This window comes from Muntiacus reevesi, chromosome 11 (assembly GCF_963930625.1).
Source record: "Muntiacus reevesi chromosome 11, mMunRee1.1, whole genome shotgun sequence".
In the NCBI taxonomy this organism is placed as follows: Eukaryota; Metazoa; Chordata; class Mammalia; order Artiodactyla; family Cervidae; genus Muntiacus; species Muntiacus reevesi.
This window is the reverse complement of record NC_089259.1, coordinates 2275225-2294957: the sequence shown is the minus strand read 5'-3', so window position 1 is coordinate 2294957 and position 19733 is coordinate 2275225. Positions and strand designations below refer to the sequence as shown.

The window sequence follows — 19733 nt, the reverse complement described above, 5'->3', positions numbered from 1 at the left end:
CAGGCATGGAAGCCCTGACTTACATCAGTATGCGTTCATTTGTTATCCACCTACTTCAGGATTCTGGAATTCTACAGACCAGCAGAGGCGTCAGCACTGCTGCTCAGATGCCAGCCCAACCTCCCTTCTCCCATAAAGAGGAAGGGTAAAGGACCATTTGAATACAGGAGCTCTCCACATAGGAGAGAACACACACCACATACCTGGGTTATAGACGGAAAAAGCCCCCATCTGCTGGGAGACTAGAAAACACGGAGAGTCCACACAGGGTGGCACCCTGGCACACTGCCCCACATTCCGGAGGAAATGGGACCACACGCAGAATCTCCCATGGAGTCACGGAGACTGGAGTCAAGAGTGGAAGCGCCTTGTGTCCAACAAGCAGATCCGGGAAGCATCGGGCACGTGCACGTGCACGGTGCGCCCGAGAGCTGGCCCGGGAGCAAGCAGGCTGCAGAACACCCGTCACCCTAGGACCTGAGAGTGGCGGAAGGAGCAAGCGACCCCCAAGGGCCCCGGCTGGGGGGGACAAGCAGACTAGAGAGTCCCATCAAAGAACTCAGATACACGTATGAGCACCACAAACCAGATGGCAAGATAGAAACCAGAAACTGCACTCAGCAAACAAAGGTCTGTCTAGTCAAAGCTATGGTTTTTCCACTAGTCACGTAAGGATATGAGAGCTGGACCATAAAGAAGGCTGAGTGCTTGAGAACTAATGCTTCTGAACTGTGGTGTTGGAGAAGACTCTTAAGAGTCCCTTGGACTGCAAGGAGAACGGACCACTCAATCCTAAAGAAAATCAACCCTGAATATTCTTTGGAAGTACTGATGTTGAAGCTGAAGCTCCCATACTCGGGCCACCTGATGAGAAGAGTCAACTCATTGGAAAAGACCCTGATGTTGGGAAAGACTGAGGGCAGGAGAAGAAGGGATTGATAGAGACTGAGATGGTTGAATGGCACCATCAAATCAACGAACATTACTTTGAGCAAACTCCGGGAGACAGTGAAAAACAGAGAAACCCGGTGTGCTGCAGTTCATGGTTTCGCAAAGAGTCAGCCACGACTGAGCAACGAACAACAAGAGCAGACACCAGGGAGCAGAGGAGGTGTCTAAGAGCAGCCCATCAGGTCTCATGGGCCACGACTCAGGGGCACAGTGACATCGTTCTAACCAAAGGCAGGCAGGAGAAACTACATCTAAGCAGGAGGGTGTTTGGTGTCCAGACAGAACTCAGTCAAGAAGAACACACAACCTTAGAAGTGTACCCCAAGCTAACTTTCAAGCTGGGAGTTCCTTTAGGGAGAGAGCTTGGCAGGGAATTTCAAACATCAATAACTGGATTCTACACTAGAATTATGGAGCTAAAACACACAGAGAATGACCTAAGTTGTTTACTAACAGGCAGGCTGGTGGTTCAGACTCAGAAATTAAAATGCATTTATAGAAGTATTGTATCTTTGCAGGCCTGAATTTGTTCTCTTGACTGAAATACCTATTTGATATCAATGCTATAAGAGCAACAAACTTGACAGGTGTCATATCTTGTCCTGGGATTGGGTCAGTTTACCTTTAAGTCAGTCAGTCAGTCAGCTTAATCACTCAGTCGTGTCCAATTCATTGCGACCCCACGGACTGCAGCACGCCAGGCCTCCCTGTCCATCACCAACTCCTGGAGTCCACCCAAACCCACGTCCCTTGAGTCGGTGATGCCATCCAGCCATCTCATCATGTCATTCCCTTCTGCTCCTGCCTTCAATCTTTCCCAGAATCAGGGTCTTTTCAGATGAGTCCGTTCTTCCCATCAGGTTGTCGAAGTGTTAGAGTTTCAGCTTCAGCACCAGTCCTTCTAATGGATATTCAGGACGGATTTCCTTTAGGATGGACTGGTTGGATCTCCGTGCAGTCCAAGGGACTCTCAAGAGTCTTCTCTAACACCACAGTTCAAAAGCATCAATTCTCCGGCACTCAGCTCTCTTTGTAGTCCAACTCTTACATCCATACATGACTACTGGAAAAACCACAGCTTTGACTAGACAAACCTTTTTTGGCAAAGTACTGTCTCTGCTTTTTAATATGCTATCTGGGTTGGTCATAGCTTTTCTTCCAAGGAGCAAGTGTCTTTTAATTTCATGGCTGCAGTCACTATCTGCAGTGATTTTGAAGTGAGTCTACTCAAATAGAATGTGTACAACTGAGGGATTTTTGTCCCACAGACATGAATTACATTAATATTTTAAAAGTGCTTATTGAACACCTGCTATGGAAAGATACTGTATTAGAAACAGAAGCTCACTTTGAAAGGTTTATTTTTTAAAAATGTGACTATTTTTGTATGAAAGAATTTTAGTTTGTAAATTTCTTAAGAAATTTGAGTATGTTTAATTTTCATGTATAAAGCAGCTAAATCAGAACATTAATTGAAGTGTCATTTGAAATAACTATAGTAAATGTTTTGTGCCATTTTCTTCTTCTTTCATATTTTATAGAAGATACATATCATCTTACTAATGAAATGAGAGAAACTTTTTACTCCAAAGAGGGCTCTGATAAGTTTTTAGGGAGAGTACACCAAATTCTTGAAACTTTTGGTTTTTATTTTCATAATTAGCTGACCTCTAATTGAAGCAGGGTAAAAGCAATCACACACACACACACACACACATACACACACACACACACAGAAGCCTCCCTTACCTAAGTTGTAACACTGGGTAATTTTTCTACCTGGAAGAACTGCTCCGATTCTAACAATGCTGAAGACTGTTGAGGATACGTCTCCCTTCTCTTCTTGGCTTTCCCTTTTTAGAGTCCATAGATGGCAATGAGTTTGTATTCTATTTCTAGTCCATCAAGGTGCACTGCTTTAGGAATAGGATGGTGCAAAACATAAAATGGAAATTTCCTCCTGGGGAGGAAGAAAATTGGAAAACCAACTCTCCTTCCCAAGTTTCCCCCCATGATGTGAGTGCAGTAGTTCTGAACAAAGCTTGCTATCATTTGGGCTCTTCTAACTTTCCAGGCACAGAAGAAACAGCTCATAGATTGTCCACTATGCCTCTAAATATATCATGAGACCATTCTATGTTCAATCGCAGCAGATACCCCCATGATTCAGGAAACATATCTGTCTCAGATTGCAAGCTGGGCACAGCAAAGTGCTGAGTTAGAAGAATCAGTTAGAACACAGTATAACCCAAGCCTCAGGTCTCCTTGGACCAAGTTCCTTGAGCATCCCATGGAAAAGTTCTCCAAAGGCTGCAGTCTGTGGGGAAGGTGAGCAACAGTAGGGTCTTTCTGCAAGGATCAAAGGTGCTTCCTATGATCACAAGTGATACTTTCATCTACCAAAGCTGAAATCAGAGGATAACAGAGACACAGCGAAATGGTAGCAGGAGCAACTATTAAAACACTTAACAGATTTATTTACTTACTGATTTAACCTCAATCTAATAAAAATACTTCATGCAATCAAGATATAGAGACTGACTACTATCAAAAATTACTATGCTTTTTTGAGAGCTCAACATTGATCCATATTAAAATAAATAATAGAGAGCAAAGAAAAATAAAAAGTACTTTTATTTACCTGTGAAACCAACAGAAAACGTAATCTAATTAGCATGGAGAATATCCATTGGAAACAAGTGATCATAATTTCAATTCAATCAATATTTATACATCTTAAGTGCAATAGAAAACCTGCTTTTTTCTTAATTCTTGGCTTTTAAATAAAGAATTTCCTTTGTTCACCAATTTTCTTGACTTTATGACATTTGAAGAATATTCTGCAGTTGAGTTAAGAGGAAATGTTGCACATTTAGAAGCTTAGAACTAACGGCAAGTCAAAGCAATGAAGAGGGAATGGTTTTGGAGAGCATTGTAGGCTCCTCCTGCAATGATCCTTTATACAACTCTCCTGAAAGTTGGTGATGGAGCCTCTAACTCAACACTAATTTTGACAGAAATGTTTCTGCTTTGCAAGAGTTCCTTCATGAATACCACTAATAGTTTAAAAATGAACATTCAAAGGATTCTGTTAAACTAAAATTACTGTCACTTTCACCCATTAATGATAATTACTGGTGAAAGCTCGACGGTGACATAATTCACTCTAGCTGGCAATGTCTCTCAAGAATTGCTTGTTCCAAAAACAGTCAGTCATCTATTTTCTGTATTACAGCAGTCTGTCAAATTCTTCCTGCCTTAGGGCATCCTCGCCTGGGTAAAGGCTGTCTTCAGTGTTAACTTCATTAATATTACACTGCTTCTAATTTTCTTGAAGAACATTGGCCATCTCAGGAAGGAAGCTACCCAGGAAACAATATTTTAAAATCCTATTACAAAATAATGTCTAATTTCATCTAAGCACTAATGCCTATTTATACCTTTTTCAAGTAACACATAAATATTCAATTTCTCTGGTTAATTTTCCCAGTCTGCCTTAGGGTATACTTAGTCATCATCAAAAGTCAAACTCTACTCAGTTTCTTTTTACTCAACAAGATGGTCACTTCAGACTTGGAGCAACTTTCTTGACCAAGTTCAACACCACTGAATGAATTTCCTTCGACTTTAAGGATTTAATGTCAAAATGACCAAAAATAGGAAGAGAAGAAAGACGGCCTATTAATAAAGAAATAAAACACCTGGCTCCCCCATGCCCTTTGACACATTGATATTTTCATTTCAAAAGACACACAAACAATAGCACAGAAACGCTGCGGGCAAGAGCGCGGATGAAAGGCTAGGAGGACAATGGCCGTGCTGGCTGGACCTGGACCAACTGGCAGTCCCAGCTCTCGCTGGCGCAACGAAGGTTCAACTGCACGACTCTCCACTCCAAATGAACAGAACCTAAAAGTCAGGTAATTTTCTGCTGTTGGAAATGCATATCAGTATTTTTTACTGATTTAACCACCAGATCCTCAGTTTACGACGCAGATCAGCCACTCTGCAAATGCACACTTTGGCCACAGGAAGATTAAAAAAAGAAGTTAATAGAACCATTTTCTTTTTAACTCTGTGTTACCAAACTGAAAGAATAATATCTATAGATTACTGACATATATTAGGAGTTGGCAGACTTTTTCTGCAAAAGACCAGATAGCAAATACGAGAAAAAAGGTCTGTGTCCCAATTACTCAATTCTGCACTTGTACCACAAAGGCAGCCATAGGCAATATGTAAAGATATGAGTGTGGCTATCTTCCAACAAATGTTATTTACAAAAATAAGTGCAGGCTGACTTGGCTCAAGAGCTGTAGCTTGATCTACATTTTTACTTTCCACGTAAATAACAATATGCTCAACTAAACACAAAATGAAACAGATGTCTTTCAACCAGCTAAATATGTATCAATTTTCTGGCAAATCTGCTAAGTGTCTTTCTGGGTATTTACTATGTGCACACAGTGTGCTAGGTCCTACAAAAAGAAGAATGCATAAGGCCATGTTCTTGAAAAACGCACAACCTATTAGAAGCATAAGCCTAAAGCAAATAAAATGAGCATGACCAAATATTCAATACATAATTCATATGGCAAGACTATAATGGTTTATAAAAAAGAGACTGTCTACTATCAAGGGCAAATATTCACACAGGACTTTTTGGAGAACGCAAGAATTGTTAAATCACATTTTGTTAGATTCAGTCATTTAAGAATTAAGGAAAAAGTACTGATGGGAGAGAGAACATCTGACACAAACTCAGAGGAGTAGTCATGACTATGCCAGAGGTGGGGGGATGGTATAACCAGTTCAACACAGAGGAGGACAGTCACCGAGAAGTTCAAGGTTACAGCCTCTTATCTGTAAGTTCTGCAGTCAGCTATTTCAGAACTAAAGTTTTGCAGACTGCCAAAAGGTCAAAAAGGTGTACACACTGTAAAATCACAACAAACCCAGAGCAACTTAGAGCTGCATACTCTAATTAAAAATCTTATTATTCTCGCAGCACGAATATTCACATTTGATGGAGACGCCTATCAATTCAAGCCAGGTTTGGCATCAAATTAGTTTGGACACAAAAGTTTTTGATTTTCAGAGCACCATACATTTTTGAGTTTGTAAAAGGGGTTGTAGATATATTTAACTGTTCAAATGACCTAAACAATTCTGTGTTGGTTGCAATTTTCTCTGATTGGTTGTGCTGCACATATATACACATTTATATATATATAATAGTTGGAAAAAAAGGTGAAATTTATATCATCCCTGATATGTGTGTGTACGCATGTATAAACAGTGTAAAGTGTTAGATTGGATAAAGTAACAGTCAGGTTCAAAAGTCGATACCCACTGGATCTAAAGCAACTAAAGGTTTATGGAGGCCTGTTTCACAGGGTAAATGCTAAAAAAGAGATTTATATAACGTTTAAAGAGAATGCATTAGATTACAGAAATGAGATAAGTTTCTTAAAAGAGAGATTTGTGATCATGCCTGAAAACAAGACAACATTCAATGTGTATCTCTGAAATTAAGGATAACAACTTTCCACCAAATACAAATAATTCCACTCAGAACTGGCAATCTGACATGGAAGGGCTCATGGAGACAATAATACACTGTTTGGAAATTGTACACTATATTATTAACTACTGATTAAGGAGACAGTTATCTAAGGAGAACTCAAGATAATACACAAAGATGATGCTACTGTGATCCGAGTCCTCAACTACATACAATAAGCCTAGCTTTGTTACTGAAGTTATAGCATCTCCGCACTGTAACAAGATCAAAGTTATTGACTGATGTGATTTCTGCCTATAACATAAACAGGGTGAATCTGTGCTTAGTAATACAAAAATTTATGAATAAGTGATGTTAATAAAACTACTTCTTTGCTAACATTCTTAAAAGTCATCCATACCATACCATAGAGATTTAAATTATTTCCCCCTCAAATGAAGTTTATGATGATTGGCATTTAATCTCTTCCTCCAAAACAAACCTAATAGCAAGTAGTTAATATTACATAATTCTCATAAGAAGGGCAATGCAAATGATTTTTAAATATTGGATGAGCCATAAACCAATTAGTGTGAGGATGTACCATAATGATGTTTAACAAAGAAGGACACATTTAAAGTTAAAAAAAAAAAAAAGAATCAAGGTTTCAAGGTACATCGTGCTGGAGAAGTTTGAGAGCCTCCTTTCCCAATTTCTCTCTTCTGGGCCTTTTTCAAGGACACAAAATGGCGCGTGAGCACTGCAGAGCCACACAGAGTAGACATCTGTGAGGCACACAAAAGCCGCGCTCTGAGTGAGTGTCCACAGCTGAGGCTGTGCCTTCCAGTAGACTCCTGCACACAAATGAGAACCTGCATCCCACGGGTGAGACTCTGGGGAAGTCTCCCACCAGGCAACCCTTCACACTACTTCACAGGGTCTCAGTCTCTCCATACACTCAGGAAAGAAAAAGGGTCACATGGCAGAGCGGGGGTGGGGTGTCTCAGGGAACTGGAGCTCCAGTAAAGCTCACTAAGCTGTCTGGCCCTTTCAGACACACTACACGGTGAGTGCCCTGCGTCCCTAGCCTCTTAACCTGGGTCAAGCATGAAAATCCTGGTGACGTTCTTGCTCCTTTCACAGCTACTGAGCTATGGGCTCAGAACTAAACAGATCACTGAAAAAATCCCTCATCCAAACCTTTGACCAAGCAGAAGAATCAAAGCAACATCAGGGAAGCACTCCTAATTTGGCAGTCCTCTCAAAACTGCCAAGGACAAAGGGAAAACCACCAACATGGTACTACTGAAGAGAGTTCAGTCAATCAGTCAGTCATGCCCGACTCTTTGTGACCCCATGGATCGCAGCACGCCAGGCCTCCCTGTCCATCACCAACTCCCAGAGTCTTCCCAAACCATGTCCATCGAGTTGGTGAGGCCATCGAGCCATCTCATCCTCTGTTGTCCCCTTCTCCTCCTGCCCCCAATCCCTCCCAGGATCAGGGTCTTTTCCAGTGAGTCTCTCTTCGCATGAAGTGGACAAAGTATTGGAGTTTCAGCTTCAGCGTCAGTCCTTCCAATGAACACCCAGGACTGACCTCCTTTAGGATGGACTGGCTAGATCTCCTTGCAGTCCAAAGGAACCCTCAAGAGTCTTCTCCAACAACACAGTTCAAAAGCATCAATTCTTCGGCACTCAGCTCTCTTTATATTCATACATGACCACTGGAAAAACCATAGCCTTGACTAGACGGACCTTTGTTGGCAAAGTAATGTCTCTGCTTTTTGATATGCTATCTAGGTTGCTCATAACTTTCCTTCCAAGGAGTAAGCATCTTTTAATTTCATGGCTGCAATCTCCACCTGCACTGATTTTGGAGCACAAAAAAATAAAGTTTAACACTGTTTCCACTGTTTCCCCATCTATTTCCCATGAAGTGATGGGACCAGATGCCATGATCTTAGCTTTCTGAATGTGGAGCTTTAAGCCAACTTTTTCACTCTCCTCTTTCACTTTCATCAAGAGGTTCTTTAGTTCTTCACTTTCTGCCATAAGGGTGGTCTCATTTACATATCTGAGGTTATTGATATTTCTCCCAGCAATCTTGATTCCAGCTTGTGCTTCCTCCAGCCCAGCGTTTCTCGTGATGTACTCTGCATATAAGTTAAACAAGCAGGGTGACAATATACAGCCTTGACATACTCTTTTTCCTATTTGGAACCAGTCTGTTGTTCCATGTCCAGTTCTAACTGTTGCTTCCTGACCTGCATACAAGTTTTTCAAGAGGCAGATCAGGTGGTCTGGTATTCCCATCTCTTACAGAATTTTCTACAGATTATTGTGATCCACATTGTCAAAGGCTTTGGCATAGTCAATAAAGCAGAAATAGATGTTTTTCTGGAACTCTCTTGCTCGTTCGATTATCCAATGGATGTTGGCAATTTGATCTCTGTCCCTCTGCCTTTTCTAAAACCAGCTTAAACATCTGGAAGTTCACGGTTCACATATTGCTGAAGCCTAGCTTGGAGAATTTTGAGCATTACTTTACTAGTATGTGAGATGAGTGCAATTATGTGGCAGTTTGAGCATTCTTTGGCATTGTCCTTCTTTGGGACTGGAATGAAAACTGACCTTTTCCAGTCCTGTGGCCACTGCTGAGTTTTCCAAATTTGCTAGCATACTGAGTGCAGCACTTTCACAGCATCATCTTTCAGGATTTGAAATAGCTCAACTGGAATTCCATCACCTCCACTAGCTTTGTTCATAGTGAGGCTTTCTAAGGTCCACTTGACGTCGCATTCCATGATAATCACATTTGTGATTATCTGGGTCATGAAGACCTTTTTTGTACAATTCTTCTGTGTATTCTTGCCACCTCTTCTTAATATCTTCTGCTTCTATTAGGTCCATACTATTTCTGTTCTTTATTGAGCCCATCTTTGCATGAAATGTTCCCTTGGTATCTCTAATTTTCTTGAAGAGATCTCTAGTCTTTCCCATTCTCTTGTTTTCCCCTATTTCTTTTCTTTTTTTTTTTTCCATTTATTTTTATTAGTTGGAGGCTAATTACTTTACAATATTGTAGTGGTTTTTGTCATACATTGACATGAATCAGCCATGGATTTACATGCGTTCCCCATCCTGAACCCCCTCCCACCTCCCTCCCCATACCATCCCTTTGGGTCGTCCCAGTGCACAAGCCCTGAGCACTTGTCTCATGCATCCAACCTGGGCTGGCGATCTGTTTCACATTTGATAATATACATGTTTCAATGCTATTCTCAGATCATCCCACCCTCGCCTTCTCCCACAGAGTCCAAAAGTCTGTTCTATACATCTGTGTCTCTTTTTCTGTCCTGCATATAGGGTTATCGTTACCATCTTTTTAAATTCCATATATATGCGTTAGTATACTGTTTTGGTCTTTATCTTTTTGGCTTACTTCACTCTGTATAATGGGCTCCATCTCATTAGAACTGATTCAAATGCATTCTTTTTAATGACTGAGTAATATTCCATTGTGTATACGTACCATAGCTTTCTTATCCATTCGTCTGCTGATGGGCCTCTAGGTTGCTTTCATGTCCTGGCCATTATAAACCGTGCTGCGATCAACATTGGGGTACATGTGTTTCTTTCAGATCTGGTTTCCTCAGTGTGTATGCCCAGGAATGGGATTGCTGGGTCATATGGATCATATTTCTTTGCACTGATCACTGAGGAAGGCTTTCTTATCTCTCCTTGCTATTCTTTGAAACTCTGCATTCAAATGGGAATATCTTTCCTTTTCTCCTTTGCTTTTCGCTTCTCTTCTTTCCACAGCTATTTGTAAGGCCTCCTCAGACACCATTTTGCTTTTTTGCATTTCTTTTCCATGGGGATGGTCTTGATCCCTGTCTCCTGGACATTGTCATGAACCTCTGTCCATAGTTCACCAGGCACTCTGTCTATCAGATCTAGTCCCTTAAATCTATTTCTCACTTCCACTGTATAATCATAAGGGATTTGATTTAGGTCATACCTGAATGGTCTAGTGGTTTTCCCTACTTTCTTCAATTTAAGTTTGAATTTGGCAATAGTTCATGATCTGAGTCACAGTCAGCTCCCGGTCTTGTTTTTGCTGACTGTATAGAGCTTCTTCATCTTTGGCTGCAAAGAATACAATCAATCTGATTTCAGAATTGACCATCTGGTGATGTCCATGTGTAGAGTCCTCTCTTGTGTTGTTGGAAGAGGGTATTTGCTATGACCAGAGCATTCTCTTGGCAAAACTCTATGAGCCTTTGCCCTGCCTCATTCTATACTCCAAGGCCAAATTCGTCTGTTACTCCAGGTGTTTCTTGACTTCCTACTTTTGCATTCCAGTCCCCTATAATGAAAAGGCCATCTTTTTTGGGTGTTAGTTCTAAAACGTCTTGTAGGTTTTCATAGAACCGTTCAACTTGCCCCACATCCAAGGTCAGGGGCTGTGGCCAAGAGGAGCTATCCCACGTCCAAGGAGCGGCTGCTGTGCGGGCGCAGGAGGGCCTAGAGGAGCTACTCCACATTCAAGGTCAGGAGGGGCGGCCATGAGAAGATACCTCTCATCCAAGGTAAGGAGCAGAGGCTGCGCTTTGCTAGAACAGCCGTGAAGAGATACCCCACGTTCAAGGTGAGACAAACCCAAGTAAGATGGTAGGTGTTGCGAGAGGGCATCAGAGGGCAGACACACTGAAACCATAATCACAGAAAACTAGCCAATCTGATCACATGGACCACAGCCTTGTCTCACTCAGTGAAACTAAGTCATGCTGTGTGGGACCGTCGAAGACGGTCGGGTCATGATGGAGAGGTCTGACAGAATGCAGTCCACTGGAGAAGGGAATGGCAAACCACTTCAGTATTCTTGCCTTGAGAATCCCATGAACAGTATGAAAAGGCAAAATGATAGCACACTGGAAGATGAACTCCCCAGGTCGGTAGGTGCCCAATATGCTACTGGAGATCAGTGGAAAAATAACTCCAGGAAGAATGAAGAGATGGAGCCAAAGCAAAAACAATACCCAGTTGTGGATGGGACTGGTGATAGAGGCAAGGTCCGATGCTGTAAAGAGCAATATTGCATAGGAACCTGGAATGTTAGGTCCATGGATCAAGGAAAATTGGAAGTGGTCAAACAGGAGATGGCAAGAGTGAATGTCAACATTCTAGGAATCAGCGAACTAAAATGGACTGAAATGGGTGAATTTAACTCAGATGACCATTATATTTACTACTGTGGGCAGGAATCCCTTAGAAGAAATGGAGTAGCCATCATGGTCACCAAAAGAGTCCGAAGAGACAGTAGCCCCTCTCAAAGGTTTTCAGAGAGGACAATTCTCCACATAGGTATAATCCAGTGCCTGTCACCAATTACTAAGGTTGTTTTGGTCCCATTTTTCTGTATAATGGTTAAGTCATCATAAGTAAAGGAATAACAAAAAATACAACCTTTGGGTTATCAACCTTACACCATACTAAATGAAATAAGTTAGATGGAGAGAGACAATTACTGTATGATATTACTTATATGTGAAATCTAAAGAAGTAATACAAATCTCCTTATTTACAACACAGAAACAGACTCACAGACAAAGAGAACAAGCATCATTAGCAAAGAGGACAGGAGAAGGGGAGGAATGAGAAAGGAGATGGAATTAACAGATACACACCACCATATATAAAATGAACAACAAGGATTTACTGTATAGCACAAGGAACTATATTCAACACCCTGTAATAACCTATGTGTGCATGCTGAGTCACCCAGTCATGTCTGACTCTTTGCAACCCCATGGACTGTAGCCCACGAGGCTACTCTGCCCGTGGGATTCTCCAGCCAGGAACACTGGAGAGGGTTGCCATTTCCTCCTCCAGGGGATCTTCCTGACCCCGGGATCGAGTCAGCATATCTAAAAGGGTAGTAACCTATAATGTAAAATAATCTAAAGCTGTACACTTGAAATAATACAGTACTCTAAATCAACTATAGGTCAATTTAAAAATTTAAAGAAATAAAAATAGAAATATGACCCCTGATGAGAAAACATGAGTATTCACTTGCTAAATGTGTGACTATGTACAAAAGGAATTAATTGCCTGTTTGATAAAAATAGTCTCCTAATATCATTGCAACTATTACTTGCAGTAATGAACACACAGGAACCTGGAAAACAATATGTGATCTATAAAATGGTGGTGGTAGCAGTAATAATAACAGTAATATTGGGTGTTATTGCTTTTATTACTAGTATCATTATTATCTCATAAATGCTGAGGGTAAGAAAAAAAGCAATGCCAATTTATTATATTCTTCTAAGTAGAGAAATAATTAAAATTACTATCTCTTATGCATCATCAATAGTCAAAACTGAAAGCACTATAAAACAGAAAGTCTGTAAAACTAGGCTATATGTAATTATGGAAAATAATCTAAGTTTTATATATATGTAGAGGAAAAGGTAAATGTCAAACCTTTGTAAAAGCAAGTACACACATTAATTGCATCTCTGTTGAGACTGGCAGAGACATTCCCAAGCAGTATTTCTGTAATATGCATTTCCTCTAAAATGGAAGCCTAATTGCTGAGTTATTCTAAATTGCAAAATAGAAAACAAAGGAGCAGTTTTGGCCATGTGGGTAAACAACAGATTTCTAAAAGCTAATTATCTCTTTATTTAATAGACTGAAGTTGTACCAAATGAGACATTTAAGTCTAATAAATAATAAACAAATTGCAACCTAAAGACTAAAATATAGAAGCTGCTCATATAGTTTTTATTGCTCCATTAAATAAGCTCTTATTTACTTCCTCCACAAAGCATAATTATATAATACTGGGTCCATTTCAAGACCATTCCGATGCGCAATTTAAAAATTAAGTGAATCAACTTACATACTTGGGAAGTCTTAAAGCATAATACTTGAATTCTATTATCATACACCCTATTCTTTTCCATGATTAAGAAAACAAAGTGCAGTTTTGAAAAAGTCATACATTATCACATAAATTCAGTATTTGTCTCACTAGAAATGATCACATATAAGGATTGGTATGCACTTTAAATTCTACATCAGATATTTAATACTTTCAGTATCTTGCAAATTAAAATAACTCAAATTTAAACATCAACCTCAGAAAATGCATTCAAAACTCAACCAGTTAAGACATCTTGAAAATGCAGTTGTTTGTTTGTTTTATGTACTATCAAACCATTCAACAGAAATAACCACAACTGCATATGTGAATATTTAAGAGACCTCCAGGCTCATCACTTTCAAAGAGAACAAAAATGAGCCAAATGACCTTTTAATCCCATCACATGATAACAGGAGATGCTGTGCTCCTTAGTTTTGCTGCTCAAAAGGATTTTTAACGCCTCATTTTTCTTCTCAGTAAAACTTAGCCCACTATTCAATGTTTATTTTCATTCTACTAACAAAAATAACATTCTGAAATGATAGCGATAATAAATAGTAGACCTGAAAATAGTTGTTTGCTCTCTTGCCAAGGGCAAGTAGTGATTTACAATGGATAAGAAAGAGTGGGAATTAAATTTACTCCACTACATCAGGTGGTGATGCAAGAATTTGTACATCTCTGAAAATATAGTTCTTATTTGCATGATGAACATACAACAGTGATAAAAATAGATGGAAGGAAGCTCCCTGTGTGTTTACGGCAGGGCTGGGTTGGAGACTTTTCCCCGCTCTGTCAGTCACTCAGGGGTATGTGTTCTACACACAGAAAGAAGACAGAACAAACAGTTCCCGATCCAGAGAGGTGGCAAAACACCACTGTAAATTAAACAACTGGCCCTTTATTTTCTGTAGATAAAACGAAAGTCAGGCTGACAACTCTACAAAAATTACAGTAATGGTATGTTCTATATGAAAATAATAACACCCAGAAATACATGAAATTTTAGCTGATCTTCACAATAAGATGTTTAAAAAGTTCACAATATTAGCATATATAGGACAGTAAATCACATGATCCTAGTTATCCTAACAGTTTAAAAGGAGTTTTATAACCAATATTTTAAATTAATAAGTCCTCTATCTTAATATTCTCCTTTCTGAGTTCAGGGGACCAAAATTCATCACGTGCACTCACCACCAGAGTCAGTCTCCATTTCTATCTCATTATCTTGTCTTACTTTACTTCACATAACTTTTATAATCTGAAATTATCTTATATATGTGGTTATGTATAAGATAGTTACAAATATAAGATAATAAGATAATGACCCACTCATTAGGATTTTAACTTCATTACAACAGAAATCTTATTTGTCCTTATTTATCACTGCAATTTTAGTACATTGGGGGGGAGAAAAAACTGTGGCTGAATAAAAGAAACAAAAGTGGCATAGTTAACTAATTTCTTCTATACCAATAAAATAATAATGGAAAATCACAGCACTTATATTTCTCATAACAATATAATATTTAATGACAAAAAGTATGTTCTACATCTAATATGGAAAGAAAAAAGGTTACTTCATATTTGTACTATTTTTAAATATGAAGAAAGGTATCAATAAATAAGTAATAATATATTTGATACTTATATTACTTACTTGGTTATAACAGCTATAATAATATTGAGACTGAATACCTTGTCTTTCTACGCTAATAATCATGATATGTTTAAAGGAAAATTAAAGACTGTTCAGAATAATCATTATTTATTGGGATTTCAGAAGAGGTCTTTTACTTTGGTGAGAAAATTATATGTTTATGTACTATAAAATTTGGGATATAGCCCTAGATTCTAGATTCTTTAAAATTCTATAGTCTATAAGAAAAATATTAAAACTTGATTTCCAAAATTTTCAAATGTTTCCAAAAGAACTACATTAAAGCTTTCTGTTGTATCAAAAGTTGTATCGTCTTTTATCAAATGGCTTTGATTAAACCTTTTAAAATAGTCACAGATAATACATAGTATTTTTTAAGATGTATTAAAGTATTTATTTAATATTGTTTATGTAAGTCAATGTCAGCCAGAATATCCTTTGAAGAATACTCTTCTGAAAAATGACGGAATGTATAGCACAAATGGACCTCAGCATATAGAGGTTTTGGAAACTCCTATCAAGTGAGAGCCTGACACTTATTTGATCATCCATGATGATAATTTTCAGATGATGTTGGGGGAAGGATAGTACGGAAAGTGTTCTATAAAATAATCCAGTAGGTCAAAGAAGATGAGCTAAATTAGCAAAGGAACAGAAAACTTTTCTTAAATTTATTTTAAAATCAAAAATATTCAATTTATTTTAATAATTAAGAATAGAAAAGTAACAACCTTAACACAATATAAACAAACTATTAGCCATAAATGATGGCTAAAAATAGAACAGCTTGACAGAATTCAGAAACAGATTCTAGCATATTAAAAATTATATGTCAAATAATGAATAACTGATAAAAAATTACAAATAAATGGAGAAAACAGTATTACAAACAACTTAAACTAATAAAATTGAAGTGGAATAAGAGATTATCAAAGGAATGATTTTCTAAACTTAAATATGATAGAAAAAAAATCACAAAAGCAAAGATTATAATAAAATATTACATAAAAAGGAAGCAATTTATATATGGAATCTAGAAAGATGGTACTGATGAACCTATCTGCAAGGCACATGGAGACGCAGCCAGAGACTTATGGTCACAGAGGGGAAAGGAGAGGGCTGGAAGAATTGAGAGAGTAACACTGAAACATATGCATTACCATATGTAAAATTATTAGGTTGGTGCAAAAGTAATTCTGGTTTTGCACTGTTGAACTTTACCACTTGATACAGTAATACATGTTATGTTTAAAAAAAGCAAAAAAAAAATTTTAAATGCAAATACTGATACATAATGAATACATAAATCTATGAGAAAAATAAGACAACACCACTCACAAAGGAAGAAATACAAATGCACTGCAGACATTTGGAAAAAAGTCCAGTTTCAGTAGTATTCACAGAAATGCAAGCTAAGATAATAAAATACAACTTTTTAATCTATTAAGTTAACAAAAACCTTACAAAATGAGAAATATCAAACCAAGGCACATTCATAAACTAAATATTAAAAGTTGGTGAAAAGTAGAAAAATATTTCTGGAAATCAGTTTGGTAGCACGCACCAAGAGTCTTAAAGCTATTTAACCTTTTTTCTTCCATATTCTAATAATTGCAAATACTTTTCAATTACTTATGCATTGCTGCTGCTGCTGCTGCTAAGTCGCTTCAGTCATGTTCGACTCTGCGCGACCCATAAACGGCAGCCCACCAGGCTCCATCGACCCTGGGATTCTCCAGGCAAGAACACTGGAGTGGGTTGCCATTTCCTTCTCCAATGCATGACAGTGAAAAGTGAAAGTGAAGTCACTTATGCATTAGGTATGCATAAATAACTATCACACAGAAAAGCTGAAAATATATATTGCTTGATGACCTCATACTGACGAATGTAAAATTTATTGCAAGTTAAATTAGACATAATACATCCAATGGATGTAATAACATAGATATTAAAAATTACAAATTAAAAATCACAATTTACATAAAGTGAAACATTCTGGAAATTCAGGAAGATAATGTGGGACACTAAACTGTCTGTTGGCTAGAATCATGTAACTACTGTTAAAAGACAGAAGCTTTTAAAATGGAAAGAAAAATGGGTCAAGATATCAACAGTGATTCTTTGGATTATAGTCTTTTGATTCAAATACTTCTTAGGTGTCTTCTATAACATGAAATTACTATTTTCGAATTGGAAAATAAAATAAACTTAGGGCTTCTCTGGTGGCTCATAAAGTAAAGAATCTGCCTGCAATTCAGGAGACCCAGGTTTGATCCCTGGGTCAGGAAGACACCCTGGAGAAGGGAATGGCTACCCATTTATCTTCTACAACATGAAAATACTATTTTCAAATTGGAAAATAAAATAAACATAATTTTCTTTAAAAATGGAAGCTTCCTTCAGAAGAAAAAGAAATTTAAATGAAAATATTATTAAGATTACATTGGATACGAAGTTTCATTAAAGTTTTCGCTTCCGGTCAGGTTCCGGCTTCCCAGGTTGGCTGCTGAGAGGCCTCGCACGACAGACCCTCAGGTGAAACCCCACGCAGTGCACGCCTGCCACCAGGCAGCCCCGCAGACGGCCTGTTAACCGGAACGCAATGAGCCAACTAACGACGCTCAAACACCCGGGGGTCTGGTAAACTAGACAGCAATGTGCTATTTTAAAAGGTTTCCAGAAGCATCTTTTAAAAATCAGTGCTAAATTGTCCTCATCTACATTGTGTTAACACTTGAAGATATTTCTGAGAACACTTTATGAATTGCAAGCGTACTCTTATAAAAAAGAAATTGTGCTTGGATGATTTTTTAACCCCTGGAAAAAACATGTGCAATACATTAAGTTACTCAGCTTGCTTTATTAAAGATAAAATATGTCTGTAAAAATGGATGTGAAGAAGGAAAAAAGGCAGATTGGTTTTTTTGCCCACAGGGAAACTTCAGGTGAATTTGCAGCCTTAAGTTGTAAACTATGGTAATTTAGCAGTGAGGCTGATAGATTTTAATTAGGCTTCTACAGTCCTTGGTGTCTTGGAGGTGGAAGAGACAGGATTTTGAGGGGGCAAAAATATAACTATATTTTACCTCTTTTGCTTCTAAGCTAGTGATACCTTTGAAATTTAGAAAATACACATATGTTTCTGCAAAACAATAATTTTTGTACTTTTTCTTTACGATTTTTTCTAAGAACTTTTTATTAAAGAAAATTTCAAAATAGAGGATTTCAAAATTTCAAGGTAGAGAAAATGGTACAGTGAATATAGCCTACCCTCCAAGTACCCATCACTCAACTTTACTAAGTATTATTTGTAGTCAATCTTGTGTCATGTTACATATCCCTATTCCAGTCATGCAAGGCTATTTTGACTGAAATCCAAGACACTACATCTTTTCATCTATAAAACTTCACCATGAGTCTCTAAAAGACACTTTAAAACATAGTCACAACAATGTTGTAATAATGTCTACAAGAAAAAACTAAAGCATTCAAATTTTTCAGACTACTTTTTTCTACATTTGTTTGGATTGTAGTATACGTGAGTTCCATTTAAAACATCTGGTTAATATATCTCTTAATCAGTAAGTGTCCCCTCCATCATTTTCCCCCCTTCTTTAAGAGTATTTTGTTAAAGAAAATAGGTTACTTGTCCTGTAGAATTTCTCACAGTTTCCTATAGTTGTTGATTTAGTCACTGAAATATATTTTTGCAGACTGGTTATGTAAGTAGTAGCCAAAGAAATGCTCACATAATGGAACTACAGCAAAACCACCCATGACCAATGTCAGAATGAAAACACTACTTGTTAATAATCTGAAGTGGGGAAAGCCCATAAAAGAAAGAATTGCTCTACTGTTTAACTATACAAATAAGTGAACATGTCTTTCTTTTTCACAGAAGTATATTAAACTGCCAGTTAATCTTGGTACACAATATAAATAGTAAATTTGATAGTACTTACCAGTCTTCATCTCTAATAAGCGCTTTTTCTTTTGTTGGCGTTCAAGTCTTTCCTTCTCTGCCAATTCTTTGGCTATCCTGGCACGTTTTTCTTTTTCCTCTTCTTCTCTTTTTTTGAAATTCTCCTTCATTGCTTGCTGTCATAAACAAATTTTGGAAAATGATCAGTTTTAACCACAATGATTAAACAAAGAAAATGTAAAATTACTTACCTGTAAAGTTAAATATCTATTAGGTAATGGTTACTTCTTATATTAGTAACACAGTCTTTTAAAAGATTAGCACATTAACCCTTGTATCTAAAAATACAACTGTTAGGTTTAAAGCACCTGCATCTTAGTGAAATCAAGTAAGAGAAGGAAGACAGAAACTAAAAATAAAAAAGGACTTAATTTACAAATGAAAACTGTTTTCCAAAAGAGTGCCTAGCAAATGTATTACTCTCCCATACTTCTTTTACTGAGTAAACCACTGAGTAAAAGAAAAATAACTGATGAAAAATGATACAGAGCAGAAATATTGTAATGGTTACCTTATATGACAATCTATATTTAACAATTTCTTTCAGACAGATGGAAGTATCAGAAGGATGACTAAAGAAATACATGGCATTTCAAAGTCAGGGCCTCTGACTGTTCATCAAAACCAATCATGACAAGTGAAACATAAGAAGATCTCAATAGACATGCGATTAGTTATTTTCGTACTTTTATAA

At 37.8% G+C, this 19733-nt stretch overlaps 1 protein-coding gene across 5 annotated transcripts in view; it reads right to left on the bottom strand.

The window, feature by feature from the left end:
• The window catches only part of DIAPH3 (diaphanous related formin 3), a 530180-nt gene that overhangs the window by 152230 nt on the left and 358217 nt on the right, over positions 1–19733 (bottom strand). For all 5 annotated transcript variants that reach the window (XM_065901830.1, XM_065901832.1, XM_065901833.1 and 2 more), the window contains one exon: positions 19020–19155. In XM_065901830.1, the coding sequence (XP_065757902.1) occupies positions 19020–19155 (136 nt within the window). The remainder of the gene's footprint in view (positions 1–19019; positions 19156–19733) is intronic.